This window comes from Camelina sativa, chromosome 13, assembly GCF_000633955.1.
Source record: "Camelina sativa cultivar DH55 chromosome 13, Cs, whole genome shotgun sequence".
Lineage (NCBI taxonomy): Eukaryota > Viridiplantae > Streptophyta > Magnoliopsida > Brassicales > Brassicaceae > Camelina > Camelina sativa.
The window spans coordinates 14,979,708-14,998,682 of NC_025697.1; the positions used below are offsets into that span (position 1 = coordinate 14,979,708).

At 36.4% G+C, this 18,975-nt stretch overlaps 2 protein-coding genes, 1 long non-coding RNA gene and 1 pseudogene across 3 annotated transcripts; 2 read left to right on the forward strand and 2 right to left on the reverse strand.

The window, feature by feature from the left end:
- Window positions 6,957–8,860, forward strand: LOC104738260 (annotated as a pseudogene).
- LOC104736810 (ER membrane protein complex subunit 2-like) lies at window positions 8,861–11,781 on the reverse strand. Its single transcript, XM_010456867.2, has 9 exons — window positions 11,564–11,781; window positions 10,933–10,997; window positions 10,586–10,634; window positions 10,141–10,235; window positions 9,972–10,057; window positions 9,830–9,889; window positions 9,597–9,678; window positions 9,368–9,481; window positions 8,861–9,272 (listed from the first exon to the last, which is right to left on the reverse strand). The coding sequence occupies exons 1-9, from the start codon at window positions 11,748–11,750 to the stop codon at window positions 9,099–9,101; spliced, it is 912 nt and encodes a 303-aa protein (XP_010455169.1). The 5' UTR covers window positions 11,751–11,781; the 3' UTR covers window positions 8,861–9,098.
- Window positions 12,848–17,219, reverse strand: LOC104736811 (serine/threonine-protein kinase Nek3). The gene is made up of 15 exons (XM_010456868.1): window positions 17,020–17,219; window positions 16,169–16,302; window positions 15,976–16,042; window positions 15,518–15,583; window positions 15,374–15,420; window positions 15,240–15,285; window positions 15,066–15,146; window positions 14,936–14,978; window positions 14,796–14,845; window positions 14,640–14,721; window positions 14,495–14,544; window positions 14,327–14,400; window positions 14,182–14,233; window positions 13,732–14,097; window positions 12,848–13,652 (listed from the first exon to the last, which is right to left on the reverse strand). Exons 2-15 carry the CDS (start codon window positions 16,252–16,254, stop codon window positions 13,056–13,058), a joined length of 1,707 nt encoding a protein of 568 aa, XP_010455170.1. The 5' UTR covers window positions 16,255–16,302; window positions 17,020–17,219; the 3' UTR covers window positions 12,848–13,055.
- LOC104736812 lies at window positions 17,560–18,557 on the forward strand. Its single transcript, XR_759630.2, has 2 exons — window positions 17,560–17,759; window positions 17,886–18,557. It is a non-coding gene; the product is annotated as an uncharacterized LOC104736812 (long non-coding RNA).

Here is an 18,975-nt window from a genome sequence, read left to right on the forward strand (position 1 = left end):
TTGTCAGAGGTTTAGATATGTTGAACAAGAATCTTCGCTGTGGTATGATTGAAGTAGCTAACTATAATGGGAAACTCTTAATCTTATGGGACCAGTTAGTGCATCATGGTCGTTTTCAAAAAAAAGATATTTGGTGTGCGGTGATTGCGCTTGAGAAACGTGATATCGGTGGCCCTACTGCTGACGTTTGGGGTAACATTGAGTGGGCTAATGTCGTGCTTACCGTTCCGAGCTCATACGTTTTCATGTATACTCTACTAACTGGGGTTTAATTAAATATAATCATGTTTTCTTTTTTTAATTCTTTAGTGCTTTGTTGCTTTTATTCTTAAATTAAAGATTTGGCAACATCACATTCAACTTCAAGATAGCAAGTTTTATATCAACTTATAGTCGAGTGGTATTAAGATAGATGCATTTGGAGTGATATGTACATGATGTGAATAAAGTAAGTCAGATGTTTCATAGCTTTCACATTCCGGTTCTTCGCCTTACTTTGGTTTGTTTTTTTAGTCACACTAGATGTAAAAGTTTCGATTTATAGAGTTAAAAGATCATACTGGAGAAAGAGAGAAAGACTCCACGTTCAAACCAAGAATTCCTCAAGAAAGATGACTTCAAGTTCAAACCAGGAAATTCTATATCTTTTTACACATGACTTGGAAATGGTCATAAAATCATATCCAACAGCTCTTTATTGGAAGATATATTTAAATATTTATGTTATATGGGTAATATATTCTATTGTAGTTTAGGAAGTTGTATAACTTAGTCCACAAGTCTAGTATATTCGGTCCATATCGAGTTTCTGCTTCTTGTGGAGCTGTATCTCCTTCTCGTAATTCTCCTGCTCAAGAAGACACTGCTCTTCCTGATAATACTGTTGTGACACCTTCTGTTGCTGATGAGCTAGGTCGTAGACGGAGGCAAAAGTTTCAGTCAGTTCGTTTACATGATTATATCACATATTCAACGCGTTGTCTTCCTGGACCCCATCACGATTCACCCGACTTCATCTCAGCCTCTTCGTCTACGGTTCAAGGTACACATACTCCATATCCTCTCACCAATTATATCTCTGATGAAAATTTTTCACCTGCACATCGAGCGTTTTTAGCATCGGTTATCGATAGTGTTGAACCAACTTTGTTTAAGCAAGCTATGCAAGATCCTCGTTGGAATAATGCTTGTGGTACAGATATTACTGCCATGGAAGACAGTGGTACGTGGAGCATTGTTGATTTACCTCCTAGCAAAGTTGTTATCGACAATAAGTGGGTGTTCAAGCTTAAATATAATGTTGATGGCTCATTAGAACGTTACAAGGCACGGTTGGTTGCTTGTGGTAATCGTCAAGTAGAAGGTGAAGATCATAATGAGACATTTGCCCCGGTTGTGAAAATGACTACTATTCGTAGTTTACTTTGTTTAGTAGCTGCTAAAAATTGGGAACCTCACCAGATGGATGTACACAATGCTTTTTTACATGGGGATCTCGACGAAGAGTTCTATATGAAGCTTCCTGTGGGTTTTCGTCATTCGGTTCCAAATAAAGTTTGTCGCCTTCATAAATCTTTGTATGGGCTTAAGCAAGCTCCGCGTTGCTGGTTTGCTAAGCTTACTAATGAATTGGTACGGTTTGGTTTTGTTGAGTCATATGAAGATTATTCTTTGTTTATCTACTCCAAGAATGGGGTTGAGATTCGTGTGCTTGTATATGTTGATGATTTATTAGTGTGCGGCAATCATTCTCATATGCTTAAGCATTTTAAAGAGTATTTGAGTCGTTGTTTTCATATGAAAGATTTGGGTAAGGCGAAATATTTTCTTGGCCTTGAGATTGCTAGGAGTTCTGAAGGTATCTATATGTCTCAACGGAAGTATGTTCTCGACATTGTGTCTGAGGTTGGTCTTCTTGGTTGTCAGCCTTCACCAATTCCAATGGAAGAAAATCAGAAACTGGGTCTGAGTAAGAGTGATTTTATTTCCAATCCAGAGGTGTATAGACGTTTAGTAGGACGTCTCATTTACCTTCTTACTACACGACCGGAACTGTCATTCTCTGTTCAACTTCTTTCCCAGTTCATGAAAACTCCGCGCGTCGATCATTTGGAAGCTGCCCTTCGTGTGGTGAAATATTTAAAGGGTACTCCGGGAAAAGGGATTCTTTTAAGTTCTGACTCGGATTTAACTCTTACGGCTTATTGTGATTCTGATCATAACTCTTGCCCGCTCACACGTCGTTCGTTAAGTGGTTTTTTCATGTTTTTAGGGGGTTCTCCTATTTCTTGAAAGACAAAGAAGCAAGATAAGGTGTCTCACTCCTCTGCAGAAGCTGAGTATCGATCTATGAGGAATGCATTAACAGAAGTTTTATGGTTCAGAAATTGTTTATCGATTTGGGCTGTCCTCAGTCTCAGCCAGTTCGTTTGTTTTGTGACAGTCAGGCTGCTATCCATATTGCTTCTAACCCGGTGTTTCATGAGCGCAGTAAACATATAGAGTTTGATTGTCATGCGGTTCGGGATGCTGTTCAAGATGGTACGCTCACAATGGTTCATGTTGGTACTGAAGATCAAATTGCTGATATTTTTACCAAGGCTTTAGGACGTGTTCCGTTTGAAAGATTAACATCCAAGTTGGGCATCTGTGATCTTCATGCTCCAACTTGAGGGGGAGTATTGGAAGATATATTTACATATTTATGTTATATGGGTAATATACTCTATTGTAGTTTAGGAAGTTGTATAACTTGGTCCACAAGTCTAGTATATTCGGGTCTCTCTTATGTATATATATATCTTCCAATACTCTCTTTTTTTATAATATACATTGTGTTCTTAACTTCTTACAAAGATTTCATACCAATTTTAATCAACCTGAACCCTGAGAAAATACGATTGCGTTTTGTAGCATACTAGGTTTTCACCCGCGGTACACCGCGGGACTAAATTGTAATTAATATATTTTTAAATAATAATTTTTACTTTATTTTGTATTCAAATTCCCAATTAATTAAATTTTATCTAATTAATTTATAATTTTGTTTAGAATGTTTTTTCTTATTCATACGTTTTATACAGTTTATAACCTAATTACATTAAATTTGTTATTAGATAGAATATAAAAAATAAAAACACTTAATTTTGTTTTCTATAATTAAACAGAGGTATATGCTTATATGGTATGTTAAGTTAATTTTCCAAACTATGACTATAAATCTATAGTATATGAAATAAACTAATAATTTTAGTATTGGTTATATAGTCCAAACTCGCCATGCTAGGCGGGTCACACAACATATTCAAAGATTTTTAATCCGTAAAAACTCATCATACGATACCCGTGAAAGTAAAATATAGTATGTGAGGCTAAAAGTCACTTTTTATCAAATCACTTTTTCAAATTTTTAAAGAACAATACCTCTTCACTCACCTCCTTATAAAATAAGAAATAAAATCTGTATACATTTACAATTATGTTTGTTACCTTTTAAAGTATTTAGTTTCTATAAAAAAAACAAATATAAATAGAGTTAATTGTGTTTATTAAATTAATTATTTAATGCTAATGGCATGCCTATAAATAAGTGCCAACTTTATGATTTATTTTATAAATGTCTCCAAAAATGTATATATAGATTACTAAAAAAGCATATAAGATCTGAATTGTCAAGTTAAAAAAAAATCAGTATACAGATCAACTCAGTTTATATTGTATATGTGAAATTTCCAAACTGCATGCTGTTTAATTGAAATTTTCTGCGAGTGGTTGCCGTTTTCATGAATATAATAAAAAAATTTAATGTGTTACCATTATAAATAGGGTAAATTATATAGGATAGCCATGAAGTGTGTTTTTTAACCACTTTAGGTCAAAGTGAGTTACACTTTTCATGGTTTAACCATCAACCAATTTTTGGACAAAAAGATCCTTGAATCAAACTAAATGTAACTATTTTGTTTACCATTCTAGTTACTTTTCTGTTGCATAAAAAAAAAATCATATGAATTTTTTTCTCTCTCTTTTTTGTTTTGACATTTTTTCTCTTTTCACTTTCATGATTTTTTTTAAAGTTTTTTTAATTTTGAACTGCAATTCTTTTTTTCTATCTTTTAAGATCCATTTTACTATACTAATTTTTAATGTTGAATTATTATTTTATATTTTTTTTTTAACTTTGAATCTCACTATCTTATTGAAAAAAATTCCATATAGGTATATGTATGTACATGGTAATAAAGTGTGTTTATATGTGTACATACACAATTTAAATAATTCTTATGAATATAAAACATTATTTGTTGCCGGCAATTTACAAATATATCATCAAAACATTCAAAATAATAGGTTTATAAACCAAATAATCTTTCTATTGATAGAATTCATGTACGTCTATCAATATAATCTATACGTTTATCACTACATCATGTACATACACTACTAACTTTGTACATGAGGAAGTATCTGAAGATGAATCTTTTACGTACACGGTGACAAAAAGTATGGTATAGGTAAAGTGAATGGTTTGGGGTAAGCATTGGAGAGTCATCAAGGAGGTTTTTCCTGTAAAATAAAGTTTCCGGAAAAGTTAAAATAAAACATAGGCAAAGTATGGTTTTGTTTTGAGAAAATGGTTCAACAACGTGTTGTTTCTCTTTGCTCTCAAGACTCTCCAAGATCAAGACTACTTCTCTAAATATGGTTTAAGATCGAGGAATCCACTAATCTTGTGATTTATAATTTTAACATTTAATGGAAAAAAAATAGGCTAAGTGGACAAATGGATCATTAGGAGAGCCAGATTTAAGCATTCATATACCTTGTGCAATATGAGGAAGTTGCTCGATAGCCTTATGCCTTCTAGGTACATCGCCACAACGTGCTCCCTCCAAAGAATAAATTTGAAATATGGTCTAAAAGTGGACTTGACTTGTAACAAGGGAGGCCAGTTTATGAACTTTTCGAGCAATACAAATTAGAAGTCAATGTCATTAACTATTGCCCTTAATGTTGGGAGTAGAGTTTGATTAGCTAGTATGTGGTGAATTACCTAAAGCTGGCTAGGTTTAGATTAGCTAGTTAAATGTGAAAAATTAAAATAATACAATGTATTATACATAATTTTAATCAAATTATTATATATCCTAGATATAATAGACAGTAAATTACAGCTTTAAGAAACAAGAATTAGAAAGAACATGTACGTTTTTAAGCCCAATATGATCGTATACGGTTTAGGGTTTAATTTTTAGTGGTTGTGTACTTTTAATTCAAGTACTCGTGTATAGTCTAGGGTTAATGTTTAGGTTTTGTGTAAATTAAAGTAAATATGAACATGTACATAAACAATTTAAGGTTCAAATTTAAAATATTGTCTAGGGGTTTTGTAAGTGTAAGTCAACAATGGAAAACAAAGATACGTATATGAGTGATTATGTACGTAAGTAACAACTGATAACATCATTTTTTTTATTTGGAAGTTTAATAGCTCATATTTTTTATTAGAATAAAAATACCTTATTTAATTGTTAGACTAAAAATACTTTATCTTTGTATTATTGATAAATTCACATCCACGATTTAACATCCGTTAACAGGCGTTACAGAATCATTTAACGGTGTTAAGTTTAATTAAATAGATATATTGTATTTTGTTTACATTTACTTACAAATATATTACTGTGGGCGGGTGGTAACAAATGTGTTTTAAAAACCACATTGAACGGGTTCAGCCCTCTTCGACACTTGATTCAGTGTTTTATTTTGTTTTTTTCTAGATTTCTTAGTTTTTTTTAAGTCTAACTATCAAACTCTAGACGCCGACCACCATGAAACCGCTGTAAGTGAAACTTCTCTTAAGTCCTTTTGATCTTCATCATCTTCTTTATCTATCCATTTAAACCGAACATTCGATCATCATTCTCTTTTTCTAGGTAGAAAACTGAACCGCCAGAACTGAACAGATGAAGATAACAAAAAATACCGGGCGGAGATTCGACCAGCAACGGCAGCGACGAGACGTCGGAGTGGCGTGCCTCCGCTTGCTGTTCCTTAATACTGATCCAGGAAGGCTCCGCTGGCTGTTCTTCTTCTCGCCAGATATTTATACACCCAAATCAAAAATTCTTCTTCTTATTCTTTTCACCGAAATTTTCTAGACACCAAAATCTTTCAACTTTACTCGCATGAAATTCTAACCGTGTTTCGTTTTGCCGGAATAATTTGCTATGTTGATACTCGATTATGAACCAACTGATAGTTATTTAGCCTTCCTATTAGAGAATTAAAAAACAAAATTAACAAAAATTTCACCAAATTTTTATTTTTTCTGATGAAGAAGATGAAGTTAACGATTTAAGTTCCTCTCTCTCTTTTTGTCTTCGTATCTTACACCCATATATAATATTTAGTTATATATATATATATATTTTTATATTAATCAAAATATGTAATGTATTTGTAACCAAACTGGGTAACCAAACTAATTGTTTAGTTGTAAGGATATTTGCTGGGTAACCAAACTATTTGTTTAGTTGTAAGGGTATTTGTGTAACTTTTATTCTTGGTGGCTATTATATGGAAAGTCATATTGACTTTGCCAATCTGTGAATGAAATTTTTTTTTTGGAGTGTTCTGTGAAATTTTCTTTTATAAATACGACTTCGTCGCCTCTTAATTTCGTTTCCCATATATCTTCTCGTCGACGATTTAGGGTTTTGAACTCTCAGATCGCAGTTTCAATCTCCTTGACGAATCTTCTCGTTTGATTTTTTTCTTTCTTCGAATCCCTTCATCGTGATTCGTTGCCTTATTCGTGGTGTTAAGAGTGGTTCGGGAAACGTGTTCGTTTGAGTCTTTGAGACACCGATGGCTCCACACGTCTAGGGTTTTTCTTGCTTTCAGACAAAACAGAAGACTCGGTGTTGTTCGTTCTTATTACCTTTAGTTAGATAATGATCACTACGATGTATTCAGAAGAAAAAATCATGGAGATCCTCTAAGAGACATCTCGAAGACCGAATCCAATACTGTGAAGAAGAAGAAAGGAAAAGATTGAGACAGACAAGCTTCCGTGACCAGAACGTAAGTAGCATCCCTCAAGGTTGGTTAGACTGTCCACGTTTTGGTCAAGAAATAGGCTTCATCATTCCTTCAAAAGTTCCTCTCAGTGATTCATACAACGGCTGTGTTCCTCGGGACAAAATATACACTTTGAAGCAGTGGTTAACTAGTGAAACGAAGAAGATTGGTCTGGTGATTGATCTCACAAATACAACTCGTTACTATGATCCTTACACCGAGTTAACACAGTACGGTATCGAGTATGTTAAGATTAGTTGCAGCGGTCGTGGTGCTGTGCCGGATAATGTGTCTGTCAACAGATTCGTCAACGTGATTAATCAGTTCAAGGAAGCTAAATCCTCAAGGAAATATGTTCTTGTCCATTGTACGCACGGGCATAATCGTACAGGGTTTATGATTGTCCATTACCTTATGCGGTCTACACCGATGATGAGTGTTACACAAGCTCTGAAAACGTTTTCCGATGCTCGCCTGCCTGGGATCTACAAAGCAGATTACATTGATGCTCTATACAATTTTTATCACGAAGTTAAGCCTGCGAGTGTTATTTGTCCAGCAACTCCTGAATGGAAGAGATTTGAAGAAGACGATGATAATGATCTGTCTTACCCTTACCCTGCAGTGCAAGGAAACAATCAGGAGGAGAATGTGATGGAGTTATCTAATGACGACATTTTAGGGGATGACATACCAGAAATTCAAGAGGTTTCCTACCAGAAATTATTTAAAGAGATGCTGAAATTGGAAGATTTTAAGGAGTTCCCTGGCTCGCACCCTGTGTCGTTAGGCAGGGAGGCCTTGAAACTATTGAGGCAGAAGTACTATTACGCGACATGGAAGGCGGATGGAACGCGGTACATGATGCTCTTGACTAGTGGTGGATGTTATCTAGTAGACAGGAAGTTCAGATTTAGAAGGGTGCAAATGCGATTCCCTCGTAGGCACGACCCAAGTTATGTGCATCATGAAACACTGCTTGATGGAGAGATGGTTGTAGATACAATTAATGATGGATCAGGAAGGGAGTGGCAGGCGAGGAGGTACCTCGTGTATGATTTGGTAGCGCTCAACGGGGAATCAGTGGCGAAGCGGCCTTTCAGTGAGAGATGGGATATTCTTAATAGAGAGGTGATCAAACCGCGTAACGATGAGAAGAAGATGGCGAATCATTGGGATAGATACGAGATGGAGCCTTTTGGGGTACGGATCAAGGCTTTTTGTGTACTCTCTGCTGTGAAGAAGAAGGTTTTCCAGGAGTTGATTCCATTGCTTCCACATAAATCAGACGGTGTAATATTTCAAGGGTGGGACGATCCTTATGTTTTCGGAGAGGACAAGGGTCTACTGAAATGGAAGTTTGTGGAAACACTTGATTTTCTTTTTGACATGGACAATTATGGTCGTCCGATGCTCTTCTTGCTAGAACGTGGGGAGTTGAGGCCTATGAAAGACGATTTCATTGAATTTAGAGGTGATGGTTGGGACAATAACCTGGCCACTTATTGTAGAAAAATTGTAGAGTGTTCATGGGATAAGCACAAGAAAGTATGGGTTGGTTTGAGGATTAGAGTTGATAAATCTAAACCAAACGGTATGCGAACTGCTAGGAGTGTGAAAAAGTGCATTAAGGATGACATCACAGAAAAGGTTTTACTCAAGGAGATCGAAGAGATTATCCGTCTTCCAATGTATGTTGAGCGCATTCGAAAGGATACAGAAGAAGCTGGAAGCCGTAAGCATGGAAAACCGTAAATGATAAGGAGTGGTTAAGAGCTGGAGAAACCATTTCTGTTTCAATTTGTGAATATAGTAGACAAATAACAAATAAATCGTTTGGTTTTGTTATGTAACAGTAAACAAAGTTCTCTTCAGTTTAAACTTTAAAAGGAAGTTATTTGGAATTTGAGTTCGATTTTTTCAGCTATCTACTAAGTGTGCTATAATGGCTCATTCTTTAACACTGAAAAAACAGTGTTTGCGTCTTGTGGGACAGAAGATCGTTATGCTTGCGATCAAATTTTCAGGCTTCTTAACACGGAAGAGATGAGCTGGAGTTTGGCCGGAACTTTTTGCTTGTACTCGTTCTCTACTGCAGCTGCAGCCAGAGAATGAAGCTCTGGGGCTGCCGTCGCGTCTTTGTCCTCTTTGTTCCTGCCTTTTGAGAGCTGCGCAATGGCAGATGCACACTGAAGGAAGAAAAGCGGCTTTCGTCAATTATATATCAGTTGCAGATAGAGAAGATCTGTAAAAAGTACCATAGAAGAGCAGAAAGAGACTTTACCAAGCAGATTCCTAGAAGAGCTCTGGTGTTTTTGCCGCCTGTTAAATCTATGGTGGCTGCATAATATTTTCTTGCTGAGATAAGGTTTTCTATTCCACCGATTGTGTAGAGAACCTGATTATATATTATGAGTTTCATAGAACACAAAGGAAACAATGTAGTGAACAACAGATACTAGACTCAAAATTTGATCAAATGTGGTATGTTTGACGAAGTTAAAACTTCTTACATCAGCATATGCTAGGTGGTACAGTGGAACATTAGGCTGAGATAGTATGAGCTCTTCATAGCAGAAAGCTGCTTGTTTGTACCTGTAACCGAGACACAAACCATAAATTGGGGTGGGAACCAACGCCAAAAGACATTCTGAATTAAAAACAGACTGATGTTACTAGATAGATACTAATTCATTTCTGCGACATAACCTGGAGGGAAGAAAGAGGATAGAAAAAAAATATTTACATTTGCAAGGACAGATAAAGCTCTGCAAGTTCTCTCCAGGCATCGTGATCAGCCATAAATCTACACACAACAGAAACGACTAAGTGATATCATGATCTGGTGGCTCCTTTTTATATGCTAACGGGAATAAGTAAGCACTCACAGTTCAAGATATTTGTTAAGAAGCTCAATGGCTATGGAAGGTTTTCCTAATGCCTTGGATATAGCCACTCTTCGTTTGTGTATGGCCTGTATGAGACATTTGATTTCTACTTACAAAACTATACACTTTAGAAGAAAACTGGGAATTGTTAAAAGGTACGAAGACTTACTTGGTCGAGTGGATTATCCTCCAAAAGGCTGGAATATGCTTCCTCAGCTTCTCCCCATAATCCCTTTGATTCTAGCAGTAACGCCTCCAGCCTCCCTATCATTCCAACATGAGACTCAGACTTGGATCAATGTAAACTACACTCGAAAGAATCTCCATTTCAAAATAGCTAGAAATGCTACAAGTAAACCAACAATGGCCAAATTGTAGATGAAAACTAGTTAGCTTAAACAAGAAGGTAAACACTTAACACAACTGACTTAATTAGAAAACTTCAGATTTGATCAATTCTGCTTAATCCAGACAATGTTTGCATTCTTTGTTTCAGAGAACTAGTTATCTAATACATGAATCGAATGTTCTAGAAAGCAAATAAGGCAGAGACGAGCACAAGCCGACGATATTCTTCAATTTATCATTGCTGCCTTGCTGGTAAATTTACTTACCAACCCTTTTGCTCCCTGGAAATTTTTTCTGCAAAACCTTAATGCATTTCTGCAAAAAAAAAAAAAAAAATCCAAAGGTGGACTCATTTTTAGATATCAACATCGATTTCTCAAAATCTGAGAGAAGTGTGAGATAAAAAAAAAATCAATCAAAGGAACGAAACTGATGAGATAACTTGGGGAAAAATGAAGGGTTTGCTTCTCAATCCTTCATTCTTTTGGGAACAAATTATACCACATTTTAACTCCTATCACTCCCCAATGCATCCATAGAAATATATAACGTATAAATGCTACAGCTTCAGCATTTGATCTTGACATAAGATGATCCACTATACTATACACACCTGTGCAACATCAAGACATTGACAATCCATAGCTGCAATTGCCACCTGCTCATATAGAGTCCATTCTGTATCCCAAAAAAAAAAAAGAAAAAAAAAGAGTAAGAGATCCATTTAGTTACATGCATAAAAAACATACAACAACAACAACATTCCTTAATCCAGTTTTGGTTATAGCTAAAGTAACCGAGATCTTAGGATTTTAATATATTCATCTGGTAGTGTGCTTGAAAAATCAAGACCCTTTCCATAGAGAAAACAAGACAGTAAGGATCATTAAAAACACCAGAATTATATCGCAAACCATGATAATCACTAAAATTGGCCCAAAGGACTAATACAAACTTTAGTGCAGAAATGATCAATTTTGAGTTACTTATAGAATCAATCAAAAGATAAGTAATTCTGAAACATTTGAACACTAAGCTTCACTTACAAAAGAGTAGAGTACGTCAGAAACATTGATTACTTACAACGCTGCCTAAAAGAACACATGTTTCAATTTCAGTGGTCAGGACAAAAAAAAAAAACACAAAATCAATCTAGAGACTAACAAAGCCAATCAATGATCAAACGAAATACACAATCATAGTCAAATGAAATATGAATCAGGGGATTTGAAATTCGAACTAACCATCTGGACCAAGAGCAGATCGTTTCCGGGGATCATTCAAAATCGAGGAACCGTGTTTTAACACTTCCTCCGACCGGCGAAGTTTGAGCTTACGAACGAGGCAAAGATACTCCCAAGCTCCGCCTCCGCCATTTTCGACCTGAATCTCGAGCTGGTTCAATTCCCTCTCCTCTGTTTTCGTCACCATCTCTCTTTCAGTCTTTCTCTTGTGATGTATGGTTTGTACTGTGGATCTGTTAATGGAAAGACTAAGAAAACATCGGACCGGTTCGGTTTGTAATTGTACCAATTTGGATTGATCCTAATGACCGGCTCAAGTCAAATGATAATAAAAAAGAGTTTTTAGTTTTGAAAACTGGACCTAGTTAGCTTGACCGGTAAACAATTGTTCTCACAAATCTACTAGGACACCATGCAAGCTTGGTTTCAATGGATATTAAAACTTTTAATCAATTTAAATAAAGAATGTTTATTCATCTAAATTAAAATGGATTTTTCTTGGTTTTGTTTACAATTCAGTTTGGTATGATGATAGATTATATTTTCTAATGGCCGACAAAAAAAAATTAATCAAAATTGGAAGCTTGGAATCGATCAGTACATGGTTTGAAGCTCTCTTTACACCCTGGTTGATAACAGACTGTATACAGGTATCACGCAGTCTCTGGATTTGTTTGGGAGTTTTTATATCTAAAAGATAACATATGACCTTAACCATGCCACCAAACAGTTAACACCAAAGGCATTGTGATCAATCAAACATTTTGCTTAATGAGTCAATGGCTAACCATGATACCTTAATCAAAGTGGGCTTGCCTTTTACAGCATTGGCTTCCCTAATAGCAGCAGCACAGCACGTGATAAAGCTTTGCGCACGCTAGTGCAAAACCTTCTGTGCAATATAACTCACAGAATCAATTTTTTGAAACAAACTCGCTTCTTTCTAAAACCCTATCTCATGTGACTTTTTTTTTTATAATAAAATTCCAATGTAATTCGAACAGAAATCAATTGTAAAAAGTAAAAAAACCATGTAAACCAAACCGATTTTTTTGTTCTTTGTGGTTTGCTGCTTGCAGTTGCAGCTATGGTCTTCGACATAATGCTGTTGAGAGATTTTGTTTCTTCATTCTCTGAACAAAATGATCAAAAAAAAAAAAGAGCTATTTATAGAGATGTTGGCCAACTTAAATAAGTTGCAAGGAAACTTGAATATGATTGACCATCTTCTGTTATGCAACAATGGCGAGAGCTGCATCATCAACTTGGTGAGTACTTAAACTATTTGAACAATGTTGTTGGTTCATAAATGTTTTTTCTTTTCTGACTGGAATAAGGATTACATAGAGAATAGAAAGCTGCATATTTTGGTATCATTGTATCAGATACAGGGGTTAGCTTCATAGAACACATCCTAAGTGTCAAACAATTTTCTACCGAATCGTGGAATCATGCTCTAAAAAACTTTTTAAAAGGACTTAAACCCTGTTTCTTAATCTTCCTCCAGGTTACTAGGACTAGTTTCTTTGAAGCTCTTCGACAACCATATTGCTGTTTCTCTGGGAGATACTTTTCCTGGACCAAACGGTTTGAGTAACACGTTCAACTCATCATACCTCTCGTCTATAAGCAATCTTGCACTGAATTCAAGCAGTCCTTCAAGTGCCTCAGCTCGTTGCCGATATGAGCTAGGGTCGAATCTTTGTCTCCTTGATGCACCTGAGGAAGCTCTGCTTGATGCTCCAGCAGTTGCATTCTGATCAGACAATTCGCTTTTGGTTTCTCGTTCTGGTTCAAGTGTGAATTTGTCTTTTGTTACTGAGCAGTCCAGTGGTGGCTCTGGAGGCGGGCTGTATGATCCTCTGGACGATCCTTTCTTCTTACGCACAACGGGAATGAAAGGCATTTCTTCATATGAAGCTAGCGGGAACTTAATCCTGTCGATTCTTGGCGAGTTTACGGACACATCTGGAGATTTTAGTTGATGGAGTATACCAATACTCGGGGTGCACAGAGAATCGTTTGTTCCTTTTGAAGGTTTATGTGAGATAGGCAAGGAGACCCTACGAGTAGCTGCTGCCGCTGGTTTCTGACACATCAAACCAAAACATATAAACAGACTAAATCAGCAATTAGTAAGATAAGGAGCATTTGGACGGTTCACTTACAAGACCACCACTCTTAGGCTGGTTTGATCTCACTGGCACATATTTGGAACTGTTAGAAACCCCTGACGAGACAGCGGGTCTACGAACAACCACTCTACCAGTGTCATTGGCAGACAAACCCCCTGGCCTGTTCCGGTGTAAATACGTGTGCATGGGTTTAACAGAAGAAACAGAATCTTCTTGGTCAACCCCGAACCTGCTTGGACCAAAGCTCACGCTTTTGCCAGCATTACGCCGTCTCTGCTCAGGATAGCTGCTTCTCCTTGCGGATTCAGATGGCAATGTATCGTGTTCCCGGAAGCTCAGCTTGAGTAGAACCTTTTGAACATAGGGCTGAAGCAGTGGCTGTCTGAGAAGATCAGAAGCCTACACAGAAGAAGAGAAGTGTTACTCATCAGGTTTGTACAGTTCAAGTGAAATTGATCACAAATCCCAAAAAAAGGTGCATACGGTTGGTCTGAGTTCTGGATTCTTCCTCAGCATGCTTTTAACCAGACTTCGACTGAAGAAAGCAGGAACACAAATCATATGGACGTTGTTGCACAATTCAATAAACTCTAATAAGTGCACATTACAAAGAAGAATCTCTACTTACAAGGCAGTCGAATATTGCGCAGGAAGTGGAGCGACGATTGATCTGTTTATCCTGTTGATCAGCCCTTGCATGTCCTAAAATGCAGGAAAATTGTAATCAAAATCTGAATATCATGAAGATAAGACAAAGGAACATGAACTTGGAAGGTTTGAATGAAGAAGAATTTACAAAGGCTTTGAATGCTGGTTTTAGAGCTGTCATCTCATATATACAACATCCTGAACACAATCGTTAAAGAGAAGAATAGGCTCAGATGAATTTTTTTGTTATCTATAGCAAAAGTTAGTGTCTTAGCCATGGAAGAGAAACTTACCCAGGGACCAAATATCAGACTTTGACCCATAGGGAATATCAGCAAGAAGCTCAGGGCACATGTAGCTTGGCGTTCCGACCACCTGATTTAATACAAGTCATTATAGAGCCTGAGACAAGAAACAAATCACTTGAAAAGTCCAAAGTCTATACTTACTGAAGAAGCAAGGTCGTCCGATGTCAAGATCTTGGCAAGTCCAAAATCACCTGCAGAAGTTATTGAACTCAATTTTTGTCACTTAAGACTGAAAATAAAATAAATAAAAAGAAATTTGACATATTTGCTAATCATCTTACCTAGGCGTATATCTTGATCCTTTGTCAAGAATATGTTTGAACACTGGATCAAACAAGTCGATTTTGAATTAGTAAAGATATATCATCAAACAGTTGTGCTATGCTTAGAGTCACAGATATCATAACCAACCTTGACATCGCGATGGAGAATGTGACTGGCGTGCAAGTATTCAAGAGCCATTAAAAGTTGTACCAGCCATTTGCAGAGTTTCTGATAACAAAGCAAGAAAAGAGATTCAGAACTTTGTACTTGTAATCACTCGGAACACAGACTTCAAATCAGATGTGTGTAAAACAACAACACCTCTTCAGAGAATTCTACACCGTTGGCTTTCTTTATTGCTTCGGCCCTGTAATGCCAGAGGAAACAATGTATAAGAAACCCCTTCAGACTCAAGAATGGGAAAACAAATTCTAAGAAGCAAACAATGACTTTACATGTCACCGCCTTTGCAATAGCCAATAACAATGCACACATAACATCCCTGAAAACACACACCAGAGAGCCAACTAAATACTTTTATATATGTATGAAAATAAATCTTTAGTGCTTGCTGTAAAATAGAGGCTTAAAGAAGGTACCTTTTCAACCCAAGAATCTTTGTATTCTACGATAAATGGATTCCTTATCTTTGAGATCAATTCCATCTACAGGGAGATAACAAGGAAAACTGTTAGTTCACAAAACAATAGTTATGCCGATAGCACAGTCGCATTCAACTACGAGCACACACTAAGCGTTTATTTGTAGTGGTTAGATTAAGTTTGATCAGCTCAATTAACAGTCTGCTGTTTACTGTATATCAACCTGATACCGCATAGAAATATTATGCATAATGACTCTGGAAAAAGAGTACGAATCTCATACAATTAAGAGTCATCATGGGATATCATTTACACCTAGATCCTTTAAATTATAACTTCAACACTAGAAAACTTGCTTGCACAATTAAGAGTCATCATGTTTTATTCGTTTCAAGTTCCACATTGCATCATATTTATCTGTAAGACATTGTGTAAGGGAAGAGCTTAGAATTAACCTCTTGATGAGCAGATCTTCTAGTTCTACCAGTCTGCCGAGCTAACCGAATTTTCTTTAAAACATAACTTCACAAAGCAAAAACACAGAAAACAGAACATAACAAAGAATCAATTAAAAACATCACATTTGAAGAACTACAAAAAGAAAAACATTCTTTCCAGTTTCAATACAAGTAAATCACAACTTCTTACAGTTTCTTCTCATGCTTATGCCTCACAAGAAGAGCTGACCCAAAAGACCCTTTCCCAATTTGCTCAAGAACCTCGTAATGCTCCATTGTAAACAACCTTCTTAAGAATATAATATCTTCTTCCTCTATGAGAATCTGAAGCTCAAATGAAACAGAAACACAGCAATGGCCACAAAATTAATCAAATCATGGTTGTTGTAAGCAAACACTCACGGTACCTTTCCGGACATATAAAGATTTGTTGAAAAAAAAAGTAGCTAAAAAAGTGAAACATTTAGTAAGCTAATAAAGTGAACAAATCTACACGAATCTTCAACGTTTTTTTTTTTAAAAAAAAAAAATTTTGATTGAAAATCGCCTGCCGACCCACCAGACTAAATAAAGTCAATTTGTCACGAAAATGAAATTTTTTAGAGGGTAAAGCTAAGAAAAGAAATGTATCCACATCTCACTCTTTTCTATTAACACATGCCCCAACTAAAATAAAAATCTTGTCTTTGTTTTTTCTGTCTTGTTAAAAGCTCAAATCTTGACAGCAATTATTGGAAAATTTAGCGAAATGAGAAAACCCTAAAGTCTATTACACATTACAGAACACACAAAAACACAAAAAGATGAGTTCTTGAGAGCTCGAAACTGAGAGAGAACTCATGCCCAATTAAACAAAAAACCAAAATTAAAAATCTTGACTTTGTTTTTTTTCTTCTTCTTCTTTTTTTTGAATTGTTTAAAGCTCAAATCTTTATAGCAATAATTTACAGAACCCTATTAATTGTTTTAAGTCGATTTACACATTACAGAACACATAAAAAAAAACACACACAAAAAAAAGATGAGTTCTTGAGTTCGAACCTAGAAAAGCGTCGGTGAGAGATTCGAATTGAGGGAATGTAGTTATGGCATTTTCCGAGGGGAGAAACTACAAAACGGCGCCGTTACGGAGGTGGAAGTGACGGTGGAGAGGGAATAGGCATAGGAAGAAGCTGCTTCGCGATGAGATCTTTCTCTTTCTCTTTCTCTCTCTCTCTGACTGATGAAAACGACAGAGTTACTGGGAGGACGAGAGACGTAAATCTACTTTGTTATTTCTTTATATAAATATATCCTGACACTATTTTTTATTATATAATGTTATTAATTGTATAGCATAACGCCGAAAATATCAAACATTCAAATAAAAAAATCTAAAGATTTATCAAGAAGACTCCTAAGGCGACGGGCGATGCTGAAGGTGACGGCGTTTTAGGGTTGACCTAGCGAAGATCTGGTGGCGATTTGGGTCTGGTTTTGGGAAGTTCTTCGGATCTTCTGGTTTCCTCTGGCGATTTGCTCTGGATTTGTGGGGTTTCGATGGTATAATTTTGGATGTGGCTCCACGATTTTCTCGATTTCGAGTAATAGGGGCTCGATATGGTCAATAATTTGGGGCATTTCTGTGTGTGGCCCGTGGTTAACTTTGGAGAATGGGATTCTATCTGGTTTTCTCCGGGATTTGGATATCTCAGCGAGTTACAAGGAGGATCGAGTTACAAGGAGGATCGATTTTCCGATGCCCACTGGCTCGGCAGGCGTGGGCTTTAGCTCAGGTTCCTGTAAGTCCTGGCTCTTTCCCGACAGAGTCTATTTATGTTAATGTAGACCATTTCTTAGGTTCTTCTAATCTGGGCTCTCAGGCAGCCGTGTTCCCGTGACTTATGTGGTATACTTGAAAAGCGCAGAAAGCACATGTTTTTGAGAATGTGATGGAAAATCCACTGGATGTAGTTCCGTTGGCGGAGGGGGAGGGCTCAGGTGGAGGTGGAGGATGAGGATCAACCCCACACTCCACTTGTCCCCTCTACTAGACAAAGGGGGTCCACCCCTTTTCTTCCTACCTCTTTTACATGATATCGGTGTTTTGTTGATGGCTCTTGGAAAACGACAAATGCTCTTGCAAGTGCATGTTGGTTTTGTTCTTCCACTGAAGATTCAAGGTCAGATATGGGAGCTACCAATTTCCGACGAAGTTTGTCTTCACTCAATGCTGAAGTAGAAGCTCTCATTTGGGCGATGCGTTGCATGATTGGACATGATTACCGGAACGTGGTTTTTTATACGAACTGTTCTGATTTGGTGAAGATGGTGTCTTCTCCTCATGAATGGCCGACTTTCACACCCTACCTCGACGACATCAAGATAGATCAAACGGAGTTCTCTTCCTTCTCTCTATCTTTGGTTCTACGTAATGCAAATGTCAAAGCAGATTCTCTGGCACGCTAAGCTGTCACCGTAGCATGTTTTGTTTGTGAACTCTTTTCCTCCAAATTGGCTCTTTTAAGCTGATTTTATTGTTGTAAAAAAAAAAAGCATAACGCCGAAAATATATAATATAATATTGTTTGTTATTGATTGGTCAATTGATGTCAAGAAAAAAGAAAAACAAGCAAAGGAGTAATTATTGGTCAATTAACAATTACTCTATAACTCTAGTCATTGCTCTAGTGGGGGAAATTAAAAAAAAAAAGAACAAAATTCATGAAAAAAAAATTAGTTGATGCATGGTAACATTGTTTCTCTTTGTGTGAGTGTGTGTCCAAATAGAAAATTATACGGTAATTCTTATATTTGAAATATAATAAAATATTATTTATTAATAACTTTTGGTGATATTTTTGGCTACAAAAATTGAAAATGTGGTAAGTTTTGAGAATTATCTTTTATTAATATTAGTACTGTATCATTACAAAAAAAAAATATTCATCCAGAAGTGATATATGTTTGGCGTTGAGACACAAACGTTTGTTAATGGACTGTTGGTGAATGTAGCTT